The 25,013-nt window shown below is 29.7% G+C and overlaps 1 protein-coding gene across 1 annotated transcript in view; it reads right to left on the reverse strand.

The window, feature by feature from the left end:
- Positions 1–2,567: 2,567 nt before the first annotated feature.
- The window catches only part of LOC121128146 (uncharacterized), a 219,155-nt gene continuing 196,709 nt past the window's right edge, over positions 2,568–25,013 (reverse strand). Inside the window, exon 5 of the mRNA XM_071893036.1 lies at positions 2,568–3,774. Within this exon, the coding sequence (XP_071749137.1) occupies positions 2,696–3,724 (1,029 nt within the window). The 5' untranslated portion in view covers positions 3,725–3,774 and the 3' untranslated portion in view covers positions 2,568–2,695. The remainder of the gene's footprint in view (positions 3,775–25,013) is intronic.

Consider the following 25,013-nt stretch of genomic DNA (forward strand, 5'->3'; position numbering starts at 1 on the left):
AATACACTTCCTGAAACCATCTGTTTAAAGATGCTTTATTAAGCTATTGACATCTCTGAATTGGTATAATTATGGTAATAAATTTTTATAGTACAATAAAAATTTAAAAAAATACCAATGTTTGAAGAGCCTTCTATGTTTTTAACATACAATTACATACTATTACAATACGAATATTTTGGTAAACTTTTTCTTCTTTTTTGACCGGGTAAACTACTTTTTCACATCATCACTCTATGTATTTTATCTTTATGGCTTAGATTACTTTCGGTGAGGGCGAACATTATATATATATTGATAATCTTAGCTCTCGTAGAAACTTACACTCTGAAATGATTGAAATTTTGGCAATTTCAAGTGACTGACTTCAAAAGTTTCGATAATTTGTTGTTTCTATGAAATATCAGTTGTATAAAAATATATATTTTTTCATTATGGAAAAAAATAACATGAGAGTAGAAAAACACATTAATTTGGTGACACTAAACTGAAATTTCAAGGCTTATTCGGGTTTCCAAGAAGACTGTAAAAATAAAATTCAATTTTAGCTCAGCTTTTCGGATGCAAGGGCATCTTTTAAGCACTCTAAAAAAATAATTTAACCATATCCGTATTAGGGTGGAACTTAACTTTAATTTTGAAAAATAGTAAATTGCGAGGGTCTCAAATTTCTCCTTTTAGAATTAAACATCGTGTACAAATATGAATATCATTTCTTTCACGAGCAGACATATGTCCATACTCCAAAAAGGGAAAGTTATGGGAATCTTTGCTCTTTTGACCAATTAGCACAAAATGTTAGTAAAAAAACTGTAAAATATTTTCGATAGCAAATTTATTTAGTTAAATTTCGTGTATCATAAGGTTTGCTGTAACATAAAGTGTTTATATGAGTATTCAGGTCAAATACTCATTTTGAAAAAAAAATCGTGAAATTTCAAAACTTTTTATCCCTAGAGCTACCTCATTTTTTAAAACCGTTCAAAATTTATTTCGTACAAAAAAAAATACGACCCTTGCAGCTCAACCTTTCTTAGATTTAAAAAATAAGGCCCAACTTACTCATTATATTACCCAAAGCCAAAAATTGTACCTTTCAGCATTTAAAATCCTTTTGCCAATTCATGATATATCATCCAAAGTAGCTCAGGTTTAAATGTACTTGCTACATCAATTATTGCATTGCAATCTTCTTCTTAATACTTTCAATTATAGAACCTCTTCTAGGAAACAAACTTGAATGCTGGTTCATTTGTATGGATGAAAAGTAATTAATCTATATCTGATAATTCCTTGCGTAAGTTTTGGGTCACTGAAATATTTTTCCTGTATGTTGTTTTAGTTGATGTATTCAAAGAAAAGAAACGCTCAATCAGATGAAGTCAAATGAGGGACAAGTTTGTGTTAAAAAATTGGCTACCAATTCATTTACATTGCATGGACGTCCTCAGGGATTGAGGTGAAGGGTCGTCCTCAAGTAGTTGGGTGGAGGGGCTATAGACCCCCTCCCCCACCCACACAAATATAATCCCGTGGAGCATTTTAGGTAGGGAGAGTAATATATGTATACCAATAGGAAAGTATAAACCTTGAAGTCAATTATAATTGATAAAGGATTAGAGAGAGGCAAAACTTAGTATGGCATGAGGTGGATGTAACGTTGATCAATAAAAAAAATACCTTTTTGAAACTACAAGACCTCAATCTATATTTTAAGTGGCCCCAGCACTCAAACTAATTTTTATAAAAGAATCTCCCACCTATGAAAAACGATTTTATGGATTCTTTTGATGTTTTCTATTTTTACCGCCTCATTTGTTCTGCATCATTCATGTCTTCCCAACCATATTTGAAGTCAGAAAACCTACGTTTAATTGTTGTTTTTGATAGAACATCCTCATAATACTTTTTAAGCCATTGCTTGATCGTATTTTTCCCCATCGAGAAGCTATGATAATTGAAACACAAAATATTTTTTGATCCCATTTTTTGGGATACATCAAAATTAGCGTCACAATTTAGTGCAATAACTCACAAACTAAAGAACAGATTGTCATGAAATTTAGAATTTTTACCCAATGTGCTATATACCAAGCATACATTGAAATAGTTTATTATAAATTATTTTTTTAGTATCATATATATTCTTAGAAATATGAAGCAATTATGTTAAAGTTGTAGATTGTGTAAATTTTAAGTTATCTCAAAATGAGCCTTCAATAGCCAAACTTACACATAATTACCGTAATATAAGCCATAATTTATCCAATTTTACATCTTTCTTTGTGTGGCTAATATTTCATAATAGTGTCGTATTATCGTGAGCCTTTGAAAAATGCTTGATTGCTTTAAAAAAAAAAGTTTTAATATAAAAATATGAAAGTAATTTATACTCTGCTACGTTATATGTTACTTTAAATCCTTTTAAATTAGATCTATCAATTACTATGCTGTTTTTCAAATATATTAAATCATTATTATTATTTACCTAGGTATGATATGTAAGCCTGGTACTGTGTTATAGTTGATTATATGAAAATAAATAGGTGGAATTTGATAACAATTACTTTTCTACTTTTGTTGTATATTTTTATTTCTATCAATGAAAAATAAGGTGATTCATTCCTTTGGAAAAAAAAATAATCAAATGGAACAGGTATACAAAATATATGGTATATTGAGTACATACTTTTACTTAACTATTGTTACAAATTATAATATACATTAGGCTAATACAAATAAAATGGGATTCAAGTCTTATAGAGGCTGAAAACTGAATAGCCTCTGTGTTTTGTCCTCTTAGTATATATACACCTATTGTGTCACTTAATCCTCTTTGGAGATTTCTTGAAGAAGGAAGCCGATCTATGCTGCATGTGTAGTTCCCTGTATCGTTTGTCTTGGCATGAACCATGCTCAATCGGCTAATCAGATATACTTCTTCCATACCCGTGAGTATTTTAACTCCACCTCGAATTGTATCTTGATTGAGTATGAAATAGTTATCACTTGAATCATTTGTGACTTCGTTTCGAGGATTAAAAGTCCAAACTACGCTCGTTCGATACATTGGAGGTCGCAAAACTCGGCATATGAGATCTATTTTTGATCCAGAGTCGTAATGAAGGTCTCGAATAGGTTGAAAATCTCCATCTAAAAGATGTACACGTGGACGAATGAGCTCTAATCGAACCCAAGTAACTTGAGGAGGATGTGTTGAGATTTGACACTGATATATCCCTGAATCCGACCATTGGACATTCCCTATGCGGAGCCGATAATTGTGTGGAGCTTTAAAGTCCAGCACAAAACGGTTTTCAGAGGAGTGGGGCTCAAACCCAACTGTGAGAAGAGTAAACTCGGTGTCTTTACGAAACCATGAGACCAAGTCTCGCTCAAGGGCTGTGACTTGACAGTCCAACAGTACAGTTGAGCCTAACTGAGCTGAATATATTGTTCCATTTTTTTGTTCCGGTGGGAAAACTGGAACAGGTCCATAGGGACTATACCATGTCTCTCCCAATTCTGGCTCTTGAAAAAACTTTGTCAAAGATACACGACTTCGATTGCTTTTCTTCAGAGCTAAAGTCTTTATAGAATGATTACTTTTGTTAAGACCAGTGTTGATGTAGTTTTCTTCTGTTTGAGTTTGCGAAGAACTCAACATGGATATGAATAGAAGGAAGACCTTTTGTGTACGTAGGGAATTTTGTTTTAAAGCCATTGTCTCATTTCTTCAGTAAGAAATAAACACAAAATTTAATCTTCTTTAATCTGAAAATAGAGATGCAAACATTAAGTAATGAAGTATTAATATTTTTTTATCAACTATTTGCCAATCCGTATTTAAAATTGGCAATTAGGTAATCATCAATTGCCTTTATTTATCGGGGAAAAAAAATATAAGTATTTATGTACATGCATGCATTTTGTAAATAAGAATATAAAATACATCTTAATATTTGAATTTGTTTTCATTTGCCAAGTTATTGTATAAATTGTTCATTATTTAAAAAATAATAGTAGTTTTATCTGCTGTTCCATTTTTAGGGGAAAATATGTTTCGTGAAGAGCAAAGAATAGTAATGACTAAAAGTTGCTTTGAGGCCAGTATCAACTATATCGGAGATATATATATAATTTAAAATGATTTAAGCAATTCAAAGCCTATGATTATAGTTTTTGTCCGACAGGAGAAGCTATTGAGAAATACATCACTAATCTTTTGATTAAACAAACTAAGATTTCCGGCCATATCAAAATTATCAAAGGATTTTTGTATAGAGACTGATACTGGATAGGAGTTCAGAATTGGGTCTGGAAAAAATTGGCTTTCTAAAAATTCTGAAGGTATTCAGACAATGTTCAACTTTTTAGACGAACAAAATATCAACCTAATTTTATATAGGAAATATTTCTATGTTGTCATTTTCCACCAGCGGCAATAATCAAACCCTATAATGGTCGACTTATATTTAGTATTTATAAAATGTAAAAATTATCATTAATAGTGAAAAATAATACATATAAGGTATACATATTCAAATTTTAAAAATAACGTAAAAGTACTAATAAAAAATAAACAAAATTAATAATCCCAAAACTTAAATACTGTATACCTATATACATATATTATATATGTTGTGCAAAAATGTAATTGACTGAAAATCTCTTGAGGTCATCCTAACTTCCCTGACAAAAGCATAAATGTATAGAATTCCAAATACTAGCCGATCTATATATAATAAAAACGGTTCCCGGACTTTATGGAGACAGCGGTCTATATGGATACAGTTTTGTCTCTATATTTTTGTTGTCTCCATATAGTCCATTTTTGGACTTAAAGAAAACGCCATCTCCACTCACATGACTACTAAAATCCTGCAAGCCACGGCAGTTGCGGGGCTTGATTTGGAAACAAATTTAAAACTAAATTGTGATCCCTCCTCACTCGGAAGAATGGCTCGTCGAGCTCGATAAAAGGAAGCAAAGCATCTGGATAATCCGACATCCACAGAAAATTTATTTGTACCTTCGTTCTTATTTAAGAACAGAGGAGATAATCTTCTCATCTGAGACTCCAACTACTCAAACACTTGCTCTTTGGAACGCCGTCAAAACTACGCCACAGGCTTCTGGACACGTCTAATTTGATCATCAATGGTACCTTTAAAGTGGTGCCGTCTATTTTTAAACAACTTGTTACTGTTCACGGACTGCTTCCTCAAGGCTTTTCTATACCTGCAGTTTATGGTCTCCTTCTTGGGGAAACTCAGGCACTTTATAAAAATGTATTTGAGGAATTAAATTCCAAAGGACCTTTTAACCGAGAGACAATCCTGTCCGACTATGAGAAGGGGCTTCAGAATGACATCCTCTCAGTCTGTCCCAACACTAGACTGCATGGATGTTATTTCCACTACAAGCAGTACCTATGGAGGAAGTTTACAGCGCAGGACCTTGTCCCAGAGTAACGGGTTGTCAACTCCGAGATCCGCACCGCTTTCCAGATGATGGGTGTCCTTCCCTTCGTCCCTCTTGCCCAAGTGGATCGAGCTTTGAGGCTTCTCAAGCCAACTCTGCTATTAGATATGGAAGCTTTCTCAAAATCTTTTGAAGATACTTGGATTGGGACCTCTTCAAATGAACCTCTATTCAGCCAGCCATCATTGAACCAGTACGATGCATATGACGCTGGAATCCCACGATCCAGTAACATCGGAGAATTCTGGAATTGTGGTTTTCAGTAGCTACTTAACTGTGCGGAACTTACCACATAGAAACTAATGCATGCCATTTAGCTAGAACAGGCCCTCACAGATAATAAGATAGCGCAACATCTTAGACGATAACCTCCTCCTCCTAGAAAAAGGAAATGGATCCAATTTGATGATCAATTGAAGACTATTGTCGAAGATTTCAACTACTATGATTTCTTGGATTATATAAAAATTGTAGGATATATGACTGTTAATGATTGATTTACGTATTACCTTATGTTGGAGTTATTTGCATTCACGTATGAAATATATATATTTATTTACTTTAGAATTTGTATTTTGTTACTATTTGATTTAATATATATACATAATTCGTAATAATAAAAAGATACCATTTAAAAATCTGGGTCTGGTTAATGAATTTAAACAAAAAAGAATCAACTAATTAGCAAAATCATAGTCAGAAGTCACCTCGAGAGGGAAATTTTGGGAAACCTTGTAAACAGCTGAAGCAGTGAGGAGGTCCTTAGGATACAGTTCCAAAGCTCTTATTGCTATGATGGTTATGTTTACTATGTAGTTTCACACGAAGGCCTATGAAAGGCATGGAAAAAATGATTTACATCGTATTATATTCACACTATTTGGTGTTCGTTAAAAAAAAACTCTGCTTGACAGCAATCCACAGCAAAGCATGCTCGGATGGAGACGAATCCTAATGGAATATGAGACTCAGGATAGAAATGCACTTGAGGAAAACTTGCTTTTGAATTTTTCTATTTGATCAGAAACTTACTAACGTGTTCATAACTCATCTGTTGGCAATGCATGCTACTCGCATAGGAGGTAGTAAACATGATCATTCATCCATCCAGGGAAGTCATGACGAGTTGATCTCGATCTAGGGATTGGTGAAGTGACAGAGCGAATTAAGTGGGCTTCTCTTCTATCCGTAACCCACCTACCACATGACGACTGCTCCGATTTACACAAATGAATCCGTCAAAATATTTGATTTGAATTGAACAATACGATTTCAAATTATTGTAATATTGTCTTCTTCCTTTCTGCTTCTTTTCACTTTCTTTCTTCCTGCAGCTAGATTAGACCAATTCTTCCTTTTTTTAAAAAAGTTTCTGTTTGAACTACCAATTTTATCAATATTTTGAGGATCAGTGTAAAAATGATTTGGTTGGTTGTCTCCATATAGTCCACTGTCTCCATAAAGTCCGGCTACCAATAAAAACTGTGTTTGGAAATGTCGTTTTGTATAAGAGGTAGTCTTTGGTTAGTATTCAGGATAGGTAAGGTAGGTTATTCTTTAACATTCGGTGGAGCGTATTAACTTCCTTCATTACAGTCTATAATACAGAGTGATGATGTCAAGTCTTTTGATTTTGCATAGATATTTGTTGTTATTTCAAAATAGAGGGGGAAAAAATCAAGAATCAAGTGCGAGTGACTGGCATAAAATCTTAATATACACTGAACAGGCTAAACTTGAATTCATAAATGCTTATGGTCCTAATATAAAGAGTCAATCATTCTTCCAGGCCATTGTTAACATTTGTAAAGGTAATAATTTACCAATCTTACTCGCAGGAGACCTTAACGTTGACCTACATTGTGTCAGCAACTCATATCAAAATAAAAAATATCTGGAGAAACTTATATGCGAATTAAATTTGATTGACTTAACAGCCTATTTTAGCCCCAGCGATAATGTGTCATGTAGAAGAGGCCGATCAACGTCACGAATTGATTTAGCACATGCGTCAAAATTCATCTATAAAAATACTAAGAATGCCTTCTATCGTTTTGAACCATTGTCTGATCACAAGATGATAGTGATTAGTTTTGTACTCGAAACTTCTTCAAAGCCCCGGAAACTTTCTTTGTGGATGATCAATGATGAAAAATGCATAAATAAAATAAAAACTAACATTACAAATAGTTTTAATTCTTCATTTTCTGTACAAAAAAATTATTTTTTTCCCTTCAACGAACAATACAAAGTACTGCTAGAAGCTACATTCGTGAAAAGAGAAAAGTGATGGATGATTTTAACAATAATTTGGAACGTACCTTGAATATGGATTCACTTTTTCAAAGAAATATAACTTCTGAGTTTTATAATTTCTTCAGGATTGCAGAAATTGCCGAGTTAGAAGCGAGAGCTAAATATAGAAAATAATCCCCTTCGAAGAATTAAAAACCTTACCAAGAAAAATAATTAATCAGCTTCAGTAGTAAAGAGAATAGAGTATGGGCGTAAAACTTTAGAAAATCAAGAGGAAATTGCAGAGGCATTTCGTAAAACCTTCCAGAAGTTAATTGGTGGTTTTAGAAGTAATTACACTATAAGGAAAGTAACCTCTATATTCTCTAACGAGATATTATCTGAATATACTAGGGAAAATTTTAAAGATAATAAGGCTTCTGGTCCAGATGGGACTGGGGGAAAGATATTTACGACATCCAGAGAAAAGATTGTCCCGTATTTATATAAAATGGGAAACTTTATGGGATAAAAGAGATATCTGCCAGAAGCTATAACTAAATGACGAATTGTTCTAATCCCCAAGAAGGGAGATGGCTTAAACCTTGACATTAGGAGACCAATCACTGTACTAAACGAAACATACAAAATACTTTCAGGAGTTGTAGCAAGTCAGATTGAAACTATTTTAAATAAAAAGCTAGGATCAGAGCAAAAAGGGTTTTTAAAAGGAAAAAAAAAAATCTGACATTTCCCGGAATATTCAGACAGCAATTGAAGCCATTGATAGGAACAATCCTTTTGGAGCTATTATTGCGATAGATTTTTCAAAAGCATTCGATTCCCTTTCTCATTCTCATATTTTGAGACAAGTAAAAAAACTACACCCAAGCCGTTTTTAAACCCTGTCAGGGCATTGCTAGCCACGGGATCATCGACAGTTACTGTTGGAAGTAAAAAGAGCAGAACGATTTACTAGAGTAAAAGTTGTCGGCAGGGTTGTCCTTTGATCCCCCCTCCGGCACTTTGTAGCTGCAATTGAAGAGCTAAGAACCGCCGTTACACAAAAATATCTAGGATTCGGTGTCAATTTTGGAAATACTAAACATCTTATAGATCTTTATGCCAATGATGTACCCGTGATGATAGAAGCGAACTCGGAAGCTCAATTTCAAAGAAGAATAGAAATATTCTTATCTGATCTTAAAATGTTCGAAAAACAGTCGAGACTGAAAATCAATAAATCACACTTCAATTCTCGCGATTGGCTTATGGCATCTGGGAAAAGGTTTAAAATTTTCAAATTGTTCTACTAAAGAAATTATAACTGTTTGAGGCATTAAATGGGTGGGCTCTGTTCCCTCAGAATTAAATTGGTAGGAACTAGAAACGAGAATCAATAATTTTATCAAAGACTGGCACAATTTTAACCTTAAAAAAAGAATATACTTTTATAACACTTTTGTTATTCCAAATATTTTGTATAAGGCTACCTCTTTACCAATATTGGCGGAGAACGCCATATAGGAGGAAATTTTTGGTTAGATAACTTTTTTAATCGGAATTACATATCTGCTTTAAAAAGACCAAGAAATCGATTGGGTGGTGGGCTCAAATCTTTTGTGGACAAAATCACAAAAATTTATTCGAAAGTTTTTGTTGATATAACGAAGAATCCCAACATGGAGTGGAGATATATGATAACATCAAGTCCATACTATGAATATGTTACACTTGGAACTGAACTGATAAATGGATATATCAACGACTTTTCCCCTATGCTTACTACAACACAATGAGTTCTTTGGAAAGCGACTCCGACTTACGATTGTGGAACGACTGTGGATATAATTCATAAGAATCTTGGAAAGAAACCTTTTTTTAAGAATTTATGTGACCCTGTGTCTTTGGAATGGGAGGCACTTACAAAATCAGCTTACAGTACATGATGTTGGTGTTCACTCTGTTTTTTTTTACCGGGAAGTTTAAATTTCCTCTCATCAGACATGCCAAGCTACACAATGTGCCCGTTCCTTGACATTTGATAATTAATTTTTCTAATTCAGAAGAGGTTTTTGCCTCGTCAGGGTGTGATGGATGGATTATGGAACTAAATCTATTTCATAATTGGATGCATAGGATTATGTCGGGAATTCGAAGACATAATCCTATGCATCCAATTGGATAGGCACAGGAATTTCGTTTTCAACACTCCATGTAAAGATTGAGGGAAGTTATTCAATACCATTCGACACACTTTTTCGGAACGTCCACAATTACATATTCAGAGATCAATAATTAGTTTAAACCTGAAGGGTCTGGAGGACAATAAAGTTAATATAATTATATTCGGCATGTCATCAAAAAAGAAAGCAAGATCGCCTAAAGCTAAGTAGATATGGAATGCTTTATTAAATGTAAAGAGTTACTTACTAAATAATGAAACTGTAGGAGAATCCGTGCTTTCAGAGGATAATCCTGCTATTTTAATTTCGGCGGTGTCAAGATATGGATAATTCTAGTTGAAGATACCTAGGGCGATCGAGTGAACTTGGGACTGGGCCTCTGATATAATTATATATCAATCATCAAACGCATCAAGACATTTTTGGACTTTGCAGAAGATACTTAAACTTTTTAGAAGAAGCAAAAAAAAACGAGCTTGTTATTGGTTTGAAACCAACTTTGCTATTAATATTTTATGTTTATATTTTATTGATTGTAGATGCTAATGTTTTTAATTTTATGTTTGAAGGCCTTAACCTGGTGAATAAATTTTAAACTATTATGTTTAATGATATTTTGTAAATGCATCTTCACAAGAAAATTTTAGATAATTCTCATTTTTCATAAATTATTTTCTGTCTAATTTATAGGGGTAAAAAAAAAACACGACACAAACCTACAAGTTCTAATAGTTTCTGAAAGGATTCCACAGCTCAGATCCGTACTTTAAGATAAAGAAAAGGACATAAAGTTTCCCCGTGGATGAAGGGCTACGTGTTATGAAACTTCTTTTAATTATTCCCAAGTTTTAATTGACCTTCCTTATAATAAAGTGTATATGCTTCTTAAATCATAGATCACAAGATATGTGCATTCTTAAGTCTAAGTCATCATCTACCACCTTAATACTTAGTTGGATGAACTCTTTTTTGAATTTACGAGCATTTATAGTGATTCTCAAAGTAACACTCCAGTTAAGAAATTTATTATGAACATCAACGACAGAGTTTAAATTAGAGGGAATCATTAGCTTATAAAAATACATCTTCCAAAAAAATTATTCAGTTAACTTTAAAATACTTTAATTATTCAAGTTCCGATCTGGGTCCATGATGATATGAGTATATTATACGTCATCGAATTAATACAGGAGTAGCTACTATGATATTTTTCTTTAATTTATAAAAAAAATAATTTAATTTTTAGTAAACATTTACCAGGATAGTTTTGGAAACGGTTATAATTAATTGATAAGATATTAATATCTTCCATAGACGCAACCAAATAGTATATTTATTTAATATAATATCTATTTATATTTAAGAAAATGTTGAAATATACTACATATTTAAATAGTATTTCCATAGATAAATGCATAAATATGTTTATGCAAATGTATAGGAACAAATAAAATTTCATTGACTAGATTTGAATCAACAATTTAATTCATTAAATATTTATTGTAATTGAATGCAAGTACGTAGCATAGTGGATGAGACAAATAAAATCTCATTCAGAAATCTTCCAAGCGAATATTTTTATGTTATGTATACATATATATTGTACACACAATATTTATATGAAGATATATTTGCTAAATGTACATTCAATTAGATGCATATTGGCAGTACAAGAGTAAATGAAAAAAGTCACGATATAGAAGAGGTTATTAAAAGATTTATGAAACTTTTATTTGACCATGTTGTTTGATTGTATATGTAGAGTAGACAAATGAAATATGATGTAGTTGGTATGTACTTAAATGGAACATAGAAGAAATATATCAAAAACAACATTTCCTATGTAATTTACTTACATGCGAGATATTTACCTCAAAATGAATCGTTTACCCAGATTTAATATTAGTTTAATAAAATGTCATTTTCATTTACAGCAAATTTATATATACATATATGAGCATTCCATGATTCGCGAGAAAATTGAAAACGAAAATAGTATTTTGATGGATATTTAATTAGTAGAGTTAGAATTTGTGATCGATTGCTTAATCACTCACTTTGAATTTTTTGCGAAAGATGGCTCATTTCCCCTCTTTTGGTTGAATATTGCTCAGTATTCTAAGATGGTAAGAATTAAATAAAGCAAATTTTGATTCATGTTAAATTACACAGCAGCTTTTGATGATATTTTTCTAGGGAAAATTCCCTTGGACAAAACCTCCTTCATTAGGCTCTCTTTTTGGAAATAAAGCTACGTTTATGATATAATCAGGGGTATTATTATATGATTGGATATGTGAGAGAAATAGATTCCAAAAAAGTCAATTGGAAGAATTTTTAAAAATCATAGCTTCATTTATATATTATTTTTAAAAGATTTCATCGACGGTCCATAGGCTGCATTGAGCTCGCTAAAAAGCTTATAGAAGTACCGTAATTGTGATTCTTGTGAAAATTAAACATTTAAATAGTTTTAAATGTTTAATACATATAGCAATCTTTGTTGTATCTCTCAACCTTTCCTTCAAAACCCTAAAGAAAAAAGACAAAAAAACAGTTGGTATAAATAAATTCTTCCCGACATTAGGACATTCCTTCATTCATATATTACATGTAATTGTTCAAAGAGCGATAGTTGTAATTCAAGTTCAACCAATCAACATTCAGAATACTGATAAGGCATAACAAAAATAGAAAATCGACAGCTGAAAAAAAAATATAGTAATTTTAGATTGGGTATATTATTTTAAAATATCAAATGATTTTTATTGTGTAACTTTTAAAATGTGCTTTTCGGAATACGGCCCTTTAAAAATTACTATTTTGTTAATGTGGGCCGTTCAACAAAGATTTTGCAAAGCAATCGAGGGGTAGAAACAGTAGCGAGGTGGTCATGTTTTATTTCAAAGGCAAGATACTAAAGTATTTTTCTGGAAATACAGTCAGTCGATATCATACATTAAAATGGTTTAACATAATTTACGAAACTAAACTAAATGAAGTTTAACTCCTAAGTTTTTATTTGTGCAATTTAAGGAAATAATTTTATCACTTCAATTTCTAGTATACAATTTTTTTCAGTTCATTTTCATAATTTGAAGTTTTCAAAATTCTTTATACGCGAATAACTCTAAGTATAACAATGGTAAAGAGTTAAAATTTGTTCCATCAGATTTGGTGTTATGCAAAAAAATTCAAGTTGGTGCAATATGTTGCAATCCAGAACTGCATTTCTTCTGGAAAAACCAGCATTGCTCAATAACTAATTACTTTGAATAAATCATTCACATCCCTAAAAATAAGTTGGTAACTAATTTCTGTATCTCTTTATAAAAAATAACTCTGCCTTTAAAACTTCTTAATGAACGGGTATTTAACCCTTTAGGACACAATATGTCAAATTTGTTACATTTGGAAAAATACTTATAAATCAAATAACTGTTGATGCATCTGGTAGAAACTTATCATATACGGTTAAGTACACGTTTTCAACAACACTGACACTATGTATTGTGCATTAACACGCGTGATATTTCACTTACATCTAAAAATTAATAGGTGTGCACGTATTTTGGTTGCTCCTCATCCGCTCTAACAATTTTGTGCTATGAATCAAATGAGTTATGTACTCATATAATCATTATTTTTAAGTATTATCGACTAATAAATACTTATGATGACATTTTTCGTTTGTATGCCCAATGTGACATATTTGACCATATCATTATACATGTCTGTGTGTCTGATGTTCCAAATTTGGGATATATCAATTAAATACAGGTTTATTTTAAGACATTTAATTTTTATGCTAAATATATGTTAGTTGCACAGAATATACTTAATATATGCGAGAAAAATTTAAAAATCTAATTCAAACATAATTTGGGTTATAGACAAACAAAAAATAAATCACTGTGTATTAAAATTCTATAGACAATGAGTATTTGATATGGGTTTCAAAACTATTTCAAACAAGCTTTAATGTCTTTTATCATTTTAAAACACAAATAAAACTTTTTTTTTGTTACTGCACTCTGTCCATTTGCAAAGGAAGTGAAGTATACTTTCAAGACAGTTTCATAATTTTAAAGATCTACACCAATAATTAAATTTTCCATTATTTTGTTTTAAACGTAATCAAGAGCTAAAAAAAAGTTTGAGTAGTATAAAATCATCGGAAGTTCATATTTTAGGAATGTTGATAAAAGAAATATTGTAGTACTCTATTAAACTGATATTTTATAAAATGTTAGTGTGTCTTTTCTTGTTAAAATTGTTACTTCTTTTGTTCACATATTTCTTTATGAAAGTCTCAATGTCTAAGTAGGATACTTTTAAAGAAAAGTTTTCCCTTAACGGCTTAAGTAGTATAAATAAAATTTTGTAGAAAATGTCAAATGAAGAAAAATAGCCTAACATCTCTGATATTGGGTGCCATTTGATGCAACATGCACATTTTATCGTTTTTTTTTTTTGGGGGGAGGAGATCAAATCAAAGGTCCACTATGCTGTTATTGTAGAACAAGATTTTATAGATCATTTTCACTATCTTTGTATTCTTCCAAAAAAAAAAAAAAAAAAAAAGACTTAATTTTGACGCAAAAATGATTTAGTATCTTACGAAAAATGATGGTGTGAGAGGCATTCTCTTTTTGTATGTACATATTTAAAATGTAAAATAAAAAAGATTTGTAAATGTATATAGTCATTTGTTTTTTTTAAAAATTTGATAATTTAACAAATATATCTTCAAATAAAAAGGTAAAATGATATTGTATCAAATATTTGCTATAATAAGATATCTTTATTTATTTTTTTATAATATCTTTTAATTAGCTCAAACAAGGAAAATAAATTATTTATACTTTTATAAATAAAATATATTCTATCTAAGCTAATCAATCATGCATTTTGTTATTATCAAACAATAGTGTATGCCATTTTAGTATTTGTTATTGAATGTAAAGGTATGTTGCTGAAAGAGGCAAAATTAGTTGCACATAATTGAAATCTATTTAATATTTAAATGTTTTTTCTAGAAAATATAAAATATAATAAAAAAACAACACACCTATTTAATTTAATACTCAACCACATTTTGTCATACTACAACTTATTTTTACATCTGCAGGGGGACCTTGGTGGTTTAATGTGAGTAGTCACTAATATAAAATTGCATCAGCACATCCGTTATAAGGTAGATGGTATATTCAATGTCACGAACGACTGAAAGTAAGGGGGTTGAACGTTTCAAGAGTCATTGAAAGTAATTTTAGCTATAATATTTTAGTAATTTAGAAATTTTTATAGAATCAAGAAAAGACGACTCAAAACTAATTGTGATATGTTTAAATACTATATTTAGCTATATTTTTTATGCTATATGTCCTCCTTCACAATAAATAACACCCTTGACACGCTGACGAATAGATTGAGTGCTCTTAACGATGAAGCCCATGAACATGGCGTACCATATTTTCATGATGGCAGTTAAGATATAATCCTAATTTGGATGAGATGTACGACAGCCAATCTCTTTAAGTCTCATCGAAAGTCCGGTGGCTTGATGTCAGGCCCGGAGGAGATCTCCTTGGAGGAATGCCAGAAGTCATCCACATTGTTACTGCCAAAATTTAAGTTCTTCTTTGCTGTATGGGGGTGTAAATGACTTTTTGATGCTTTAGTCCGTCCGGAAAGAGATACCCACTACTTTTATAGTCTTCTTAATAATGACTTTGGAGATCGAACATGCGTTTCTTTTTTGTTGTTGATCCGATACTTTTACATTTAGAGACATAGGCTAAAAATATTGTTGTTTTTTTTTGTTTTTTTTTTCAGCTCTGGTTTGTTTGGATGATTAAACATCATACTTCTTAATAACAAGAATAAAATTTTTATTACATCCTACAACAAGTTTTGGGTCCTCACTATATGTATTGAAGTGTTTTGTTATAATAAAAGTAGAAAGTTCAGGCCCTTCTGTCTTATTTTGTAAATGTGCAAAAATCAGTTAAAGGCTAAATTTCGTATTTTTTACTTAATACATTTGCTTTTACGGAGAAAAAAATTCGTTTGAGTGCGAGGTAATTTTTTATATGACTAGTTATAGATTACAATCTTTATTTAAGTTCATTTGTTCGAAAGTTCAATCATTTAGTTAAAGGATAAATATAATGAGAATTATATTTTGAGCTATATACTAAAATATTTAACTTAATCTAATGGAAAAGAAATATGTATTGTTTGTAAAATTGGAAAACACAAAAAATACGAAATTTCCTTTGTCCCACAACTATTATGCATATAATTCGTTTCAAGAAATATTGAAAAATAATTTGATGGTAATTGTCTGGGAGCATTTCAGAAATAAATAGCAGCTGGTATGATGGGTTTACTTAGCTTGCTACCAACTGATCTTGGGCCTTATTCTATTTTTATTAATTTTTTTAAGGTTGCGTGCTGCAATAAAAGTAACGACGTATTCTTTATAGTAATACAAATTCTCTTACTTTGTAAATTTATACCTATATAAAAGATGCATTTTATGGACGTACGTATTAAAATACTTGTGTTCGAGAGACAAGAGAAACATCTCTGCTCACCCGGTAGACTTTACGAAAGATTAAGCTTCTTAAATTTATTTATTTTACGAGTTGTCCAATACATTAAACAAATTTATATCCTTTTACGGGAAAGTGCAGACAAATATAAAATAAAATATTTATGTGTTTATTTTCACATTCATTCAACTTGCAAATATGATATGAATCTCAGGTTAATATGCGATATGAAAGAATATATGATAAAAATAGTATTATATTAATATGTGCAATTCTACCTTTTTGAGTCTTTAATTAGAATGTATCTTTTGTGTGTGTATAAATATATTTTTAAAAGATATGTATGTATGTCTAATATTAAATATTTATAATTTAAAATAAAATCCAGATTTGAATAAATTAGTTTAAAAGTACACATTTCACCAACATTAAATTAAGAAAAAAAGAATAATTAAGATTAAAAAGTTTTCTTGTTAATATTTTAAAAGTTTTTTTTTTTTTTTTAGAATTAAAATTTTTCAAATGCCATACGAAGTTATAATTCATATAAAACGTATCCATATATTTAAGTTATAATTATATATATTTGTAGGGTCAAATTGTTAGGAATGATAATTTTATATAATTGAGGTCTAGGTTAGAGATTTAAATATCTAGGTACAATAATCATAAACAAAAGTATTTCGCTCAAGAATGCCAAAATACAATTTTTTTGATGTCTAAACTTTGGCATACGGCCCAATTCTCGCCAATTTTGTAAGGAAAAAACAGTTACTGCTCTGGTCAAATCCCATTAAGTGTTTTTGTTGCATAGCAAGTTTGAATCCATTGTAATTACTAGCAGCTTTTCAAGACAAAGACAAACTTAGAGAAGTAAAAGAAAGGCTTTTGTGTCACTGACTTGGTAGGGTAGTTTAAAAATTCAAAATTTAGATTGTTTTTTAATGTATTTTTGTCTGGAAAATCCAAAAAAATCAAGTTTTCAGAACAATTATACAACTCTTACCTACTTCAATTTTAGTTTGAATGTATGTGTACTAATGTTATTCATTTGTATTTTCTAAGATAGGCCTCATGATACGCTTAACATACAATGGAATATAAAGAATACACGTTTTCTGACAATAAATGAAAGAAAAGATAAAATATGAAATAATTTTGTTGATGTATATTCTTCTACAAGTCTCATAATCCCTAATCCTCCCATCTCTCTTCTTGTGCAAAAAGTAATTGGTGAAGGATCAGTCACAATTTTTACTACTATTTTGACGCTTTATGTGTGACAAGGCTAATTGGGTAACTTTATAAGTGCATTCACGAACTTTTTCTCCTCTGAAGTACAAGTAAGAGGTTTTTTGATAGATTATCTGACCAACATATCAAGTTACAAATCATGAAAGCATCACAATTGATATTGGGTATTCTTCTGGTCCTGAAAGAGGAGGTCTTCAATTAAGTGTCTCAGTCCACTTTTCCCCTTAAAGTAAAGGTTGTTTCCGACCCTTCAATTATCTCCTTCTGATCCCCAGTGATTCACTATGTCCGTACCAAACATACTTTTTCTCAATCGGCATCACAATGTCCACCATCTCCTTCCTCTAGGACTTGAGGCAGTTCACAGGGCGTGACTATAAACCTGAACTTCACTTTGAACCAATCTGCTTCCAACTCTATTTTCTCCATTTCCTGCATTTTAAATTTTTCGTCTATCTCTTGTGCTCTGAAAGGTCGGGTCCTTCACTATTTGGTGGAGTCTTTAATTTTCAGCCTTTTCTTTCTGACCTTTGATGTAGGCATGCTCCTTTATAAGTATTTTTTTACCATTGCTGCAACAACAGTGAATGTAGCTTGGGTTCACACAGCCACCCACACATTTGGTAATCGGATACTTGCAACTAAAAATATATAAAAATTTCACCAATGGGAAGATGAGCTCGTAAATAAACAGTTTACTTTTTTTAACTACTCAGTTTCCATGTACTTTGTATGACGCTATAGATCACTGATTTCTAGTTACCAGAACTTTTTATAATCTCATAAAATGTTTTGTGTCACTATGTACATTCTCTACCAATAATATTTAATTCAAAATTACATACAAAATGGTGTCCTACATTTGACTAAAGTGAATGCCTGTATGAATAAGTTTAATTCAATCATTTTTCAGAATAACCTAATAACTTTGGATTGAAATATATAAAATAATTAGTATATATATTTGTTTCAATTATAAGATTATAGCTAGTCTTATTGTTCTTTAAAAGTAAAAAAAAAAAAACATAAAAATGTACAATTTCATTTTTGATTTTCGAAAAAATGAACGTACGACACACCTTACAGTACCTTGGTTATATATTAGCACGTATTAGTTTACTTTCAGCTTATTTTGTCAAAAAGAAAAAAAAAAAGAAGGGTAATCATTTTATGGTTAAGTACAAATTAATCTGTTTTCAGTTATTCCTACGGGGAAACTATACTCCATCCCTTTTTTAACGCTCTTTTTTGAAGGAATGATCGTCTATTTCCAGGGTTGAACTCTAGCATAAACAATACAAACATATGCTATATGAAGACGAATCAATTTATTTCAATGCCTTTAATTATAATAGATAGCACTATATGTATGAATCATAAAATTATTATCTAGTTGAAAAAAGAGCAATAAAAATATGCAGGATTTTTGTATGTTTTTAAAAATTTATTTTTGACAATATATGAAGTACTGCATATATGAATTAAAAGATGGAAGACACCGCTAGGGTAGCAAAACTCTTTTGATAAAAAATAAATAAAATAAGAAGCTGACATGATACCGATCTAAATTATTATGTACTTACTATGATGCAATATTTTATTAATTGAAAAGTACTTACATTTTTTAAAAGTTGGACATAATTTTACATTTGACTATTTTTTTTCTAATATATTTTATGTTATATATATATAATTTTAGTTGATACAAATCTGTAACTACTCATTTTGTATTGAATCTAGTTTTGGGGTATTTTTGTCCTTTTATTACGTTAAAACCAACTTTTGAGCAGGGGATAAATCAATAATAATCACAGCCAACATATTATTAATATCGATTTTTATTTCATTTGGAATCCTCTAATAAAGAGAAAATGCAATTAAAAGGAATTAAAAACTGAATAAAATAAAACATATTCAGCATGGATACCGTTAAGGAGACTGGCTAATTTAATGACGTGTTCTTAATTGTTGCTAATGTTTGTATTGACTATTTAACAATCTTTTTTGGTTTAACAAATTATAATATTTTTGATTTTAATAGATGAAAATATATCCTAGCCTTAGGTCTATATGTTACATAGGTTGCCGTATTTAGTTAAGGTTTTTGTATGCTTAGGGGAAGGTAGCTATTTAGCCGACCTATTTTTAACGGGGGTTTTAATTTTTTTAAATAATTTTTTTTTACTTGTATTATCAATGTGGACAAAATATGGATACTTTCTAGAGAAACGTTGTACTTTACTAATCATTATCAGAATATTGATTTGAATTGGACGTTTTTGAAAAAGCTTTTTTCACTCATTCAATATATGTATGATATAAAAGGGATTGAAAGGGATTGGATACAATAACAAAGTTTCTTATATTTTGATTCTTTTACTTGACTAATAAAGAAAATTTATAACAAGTGAAACTTGAAAGATCTTTTGTATAATATATGAAAGAGATTCTTCTTCTTACAGAACGTGTTAAGAATATAATGAGCCACTTTTTATTTTATAAAACTACTTTAACTGTTCAAATAATCACGTAGTAACAATTTATAAAGTGCATTACAATTAGAGTAATATAATTATTTTTGCTATGCAAAATAAGAAAGTAATAATCAGTATTACGTAGTATGTAAATTGTTATATTATGCACAATGTGCATTTGCATGTGACAGAGTGTCTCTTTTGGGAGCATGCTTATATTTTGACTGCAACATGGTCTTATTGAATACAGAAAAACATTGAACAACGCTAGCTGTAATTTTTTGCTTAGGTATATACGTAGTTTTTAGTTACATCTGTCCCTGGGATCAGGGCATGAAAGCCATGTTTGTTTGTAGCTAGTACAAGAATTTGGCTAAGTACTGCTGTACCTTCACCCATTAGTACAGTTGACATATTTGTAAGGAAAAAACAGTACGATGAGGAGGTAGGAGTGAAACATATGGTATTACTGAATTAAAAGTATTGATAATATCAACTATCTGTAATATTATTTTTAGAGGAGAATTTCAATTCCTATTATACAGAAGGAGCCCTTCTTATTTAAAGTAGTATTAGTATAATGAAAATTTTCTATTTATATTTCAATATATAAAATATATAATATTCTGCATTTTTTAAACAATTTACAGCAAAGATAGGTCAAACGGCTTACTTACATTAGACAGATAAGTAAACACAACGACAACCCATTAAGCAATGGAGACAAACATTTTCCTTTATAATTTTTTATGGTAGTTTTTTTCATTACAAACATGGAAACTCTACCCATTGGCGCCAATGAGGGTTTTAAGCACTTCAGTATTCAAACTAGCTTGAAATTGAATATCAATTTTTTGTTTACGACGCTCATGAAGACCTTGATAATTTCGTATTTGATTCTTTCCTAGATATGAATTACTTTTAAAACAATGATATTTGTAGATTTATTCATGGGATTTAATTGAAAAATAGGGTGCTTGAAAGCGTAATAGATACTTGTTATTTTGTTTTATTTCTTCATATTTTTACGTATTTTTTTTTGTCCTATTAAAGTTTATATTAGAGTAGTCAGAGAATATGTTTAAAAAATGTGAGAAATTTATATAAACTTTTAGTTTAAATCATATTCAACAATATTTTATTCTGATATTCTGGACTAATAAATTTAAACAAGGTTAATAATTTTTTTAGCCAGCCCTGTCGGCTAATGGCTAATTTTAACGATCATCGAGCCTTGTTTGGGCCAGTTCTTAACTTTCAGTCGTTGGAATTTTTCTTAAACTTTCGATGGTTTATTAAATTAAATACTAAATATGAGTTAGGTTTGAAGAGTCTTGGATCATATCTTGGAAGAAATATTCCGGTTTTTGTTATCATGGATTGAAATAGAAACATATTATATTTTTACTTGGTGAGATAATTTATTTTATTATATAACAGAATAATTAATAACAGGAAGACACACCCAATGACGTCACGAGAGTTTTATTTTACTTTATTTTAGGACTGACGAGGTGGAAAGTACGGGACCAGACTGAACACAATCCTAATCTTAAATAAGTTTCCTTCTTTCATTTTATTGGGCCAATTCAAATCATAGACAGAAATTCCCACCGTCAAGTAAAATTAAATTTGTAGACTATAGTTTTTTCATCCCTTTTCTAAAAAATAATGCCACTTTGTTTCCTCAAATTTATTTTCTCAAAAAAAATGACATGAGATCGGATAAAGACCAGTTTTTTTATATTGAATTGACTACGAGACCTATCCAGACTGAATTAGTTCAACTTATTAAGCTATCACACCAATCAATATATTTTAGATCGAAACCCAACAAAATATGTAGATTATGCATATTTTGTATAATATTTTTTTAATTACAAAAAAAAAGTTATCATGTAAGCTAAATCAAGGAACCAATTTAAAGGCTTCTATTAAAACCTCATTCATAAAATTATGTAAGGTTTATTTTATTTATCAAGGTTCCACAAAATACAACAAAATATCATTTTCTAATATTTTGATATTAGAAAATATATTTTTCCACAAATGAATTTTTTAATATATTTCATTTTCTTCAAAAAATTTACTATAGGTTTTTCTTTAAAAAAGAAGTGTTTCTTAAAAGTAAAGAAAAATATTTTTTATTTATTTGAAATTGTCCTTTTTTTAATCATATTAAACATAAATCATATATTTTTTATTTTTTTTATTGAAATTTGGTGAACAATAAGACAAAATTTTTTGAGCATTTCGAATAAAAAATATTTTATGACGCCCATTTAAAAGTTTGTCAAAGTTTAGGTTTACATGAAATAAAAGAAGTTTTTGGTATTAAAAATAACATATTTATTTTATAATAAAATGTTTAAAACCTTCTTTTACATTAGATTTGAATTTAAATGGAAATATTTATGCCGTTCATACGAGGCTTTACTTTTTTGTTGTTGTTTGTGTTTCATCTGTCTTTTGGTAGCGTAATAAAACCTTGTAATTAAATATAAGGATGATAAAATTGTAATTCAATGCTACTGCAAGTTTTAAGTCCACATTATGTACATTAAAAGTCCATGTATTTTGTCAAATTTCGAAGGATAACTATTAATTAGGTTAGAAATAATTATTGTCATAATTTCAAATTAAAATCAGTAATTGATATTACATATTTCTTCTCTTGACATTGACCTTCAGTTTTTATACTGTTGTGTCTCAGCTATAGATTAAAAGAAGAAAAAAAAGGAAAAATATTAAAAAAAACCGGAAGGAATATGGACAATCAGTTGGAAATAACGGATCTGCAATCCAGAGTTTATTTTCATTTTCTTTCTTTGACAACTCCCTATCGTGTTAGCCAAACCTTTGGCTTTTTATTTCAATGGGAATATTTTACTTATTTTTCACCAAATATAACTAAAAAAATATCATTCAATACTCTAATAAAAAAAGAGTAAAGTAATTTTTAATTCGTTAAGCGATTACATTTGAGTTTAATTTAGGTACTTCGAAAATAATTTATACATGAAAGTTTCATATTCCTTTGCAAGAAATAAGAATTTATTATAAAAGAAACAATAACCTTTACGGTTTATCAGTTTTAAAAAGCTAATACTAACGGTACTTTTGAGATAATTTTTTTAAAAAAGTTTCTCAAAAAGGTTGTACTTTAAAAAAACTATTTGATATAGGCTTATGCCAAATATTATGAAGTTATGTTTTACCATTTTGTAATCAAGTTTTTCCTCATCTCTTAATGTAAATACGTTGTTTTAATCCTTCAAAATTTAAAAAAACTAAATAAAATTGATTGACATAGTTTTGTCAAATTTATATAATATTTTTTATTGATTAGTCATTTACTGAGATAATTGATCTTTTTGTTTATGGAAGGGGGCTAAAAAAATCGGAAAACACTCAAATCACTTCAATTTGTGAAGCCAATGGATCGGATTCTTTTTCGGATCAACATATATTTTAAATATAAACGACAATTTTGGACTACTTAACCCTTTCTCTTATGAATTAAAAATAGGTAAAATATAAAGTTTTCTATAACTTTTTTTGCAATGTTTTGAGTATGAAAAACTCACCACAAGTAAAAAAAAAATACTATAATTAAATTTTCACAATTTCAAAATATATATATAACACTAATTATATATAAAATTTAAGTTAGAAATACATTTATTATTTATTAAGAATGCTACAAAGAATTTCATTTAATAAAACACAATTTTTATTATTATTCTACAAATAAATAATTTACTTAAAATTTTCTAGATAGAATTATATAAAGGTTATTGAAAATGAAAGAGTTGAAACAATCGTGAAATAGGTAAACTACGATACTTCCGATACTAAAATGAATGAGTATTTATCCCTAATCCAATATTAACCCCATAATTCTTGCAAATCATACTTTTTTGATAATAGAGACTATTTTCTGAAGTGTTGCTGATGCATTTTAACATTTTTCACTCAAATTTAACTTTTCATACAAAAAAGATGAGCAAATTCTCATTTTCTATTGAAGTGTCGATAACTTGCAGTTGCAATTTCTTCTTTGTAAAGAAAACTTTTGCAGAACGCCAAATAACTGACTTAACAATCGAGGAAGTTACATATTTAGCATAGAATTCCAAATTCTGGCAAACCTAGCACTTTCTCTGACGACATATTTTTATAAGGGATACTTTTATATTCATACTAATGAGTTTTGCATATATTTATGAACTGGATGGTAATAAAAATCAATTATAGTAAATATATTAGTAATTAGACATATTACATTTAAACAATAACACAAAATCTGCCCATATAAAAATAAATATTAAAAAGGTATTCATTTTCTTATGATACTGATCTGCAAATTGAAATGTTGATTCAAAATCCGATTTAAAAACATTTATTTTTGAAAAGTATGACAGATCCGTAGGGATTTACTACACTCTAAAGTACAGATATGATGGAAAATTTAAAATTTATTAGTGGATATATACTTTTTTTTTTAATTTTCTAGTATAACAAGGCATTTTGAATAGCATTGAAGAAAAAAAATTATAATTTTTACACAGAAATGACGATTGCATATATTAACCTATATGTAAAATAGTTATTTTGCTATTATTGCGAATTGAATTTTAAAACACTTAAAGAAGAGGATTTTATCTTCATGTAAATCTAACAAGATATGTCAAAGGTTTTAAGAAAGATAGAACTTCCATAATTATGGGCTAACACGATAGGGAATAATTTCTGTTGAGTTGCCGAAGCAAGAAAATTTACAACTCGATTCCAGATTTGTATAGAATGTATTTTTTTTT

Source organism: Lepeophtheirus salmonis, chromosome 13, assembly GCF_016086655.4.
Source record: "Lepeophtheirus salmonis chromosome 13, UVic_Lsal_1.4, whole genome shotgun sequence".
NCBI classification, from domain to species: domain Eukaryota; kingdom Metazoa; phylum Arthropoda; class Copepoda; order Siphonostomatoida; family Caligidae; genus Lepeophtheirus; species Lepeophtheirus salmonis.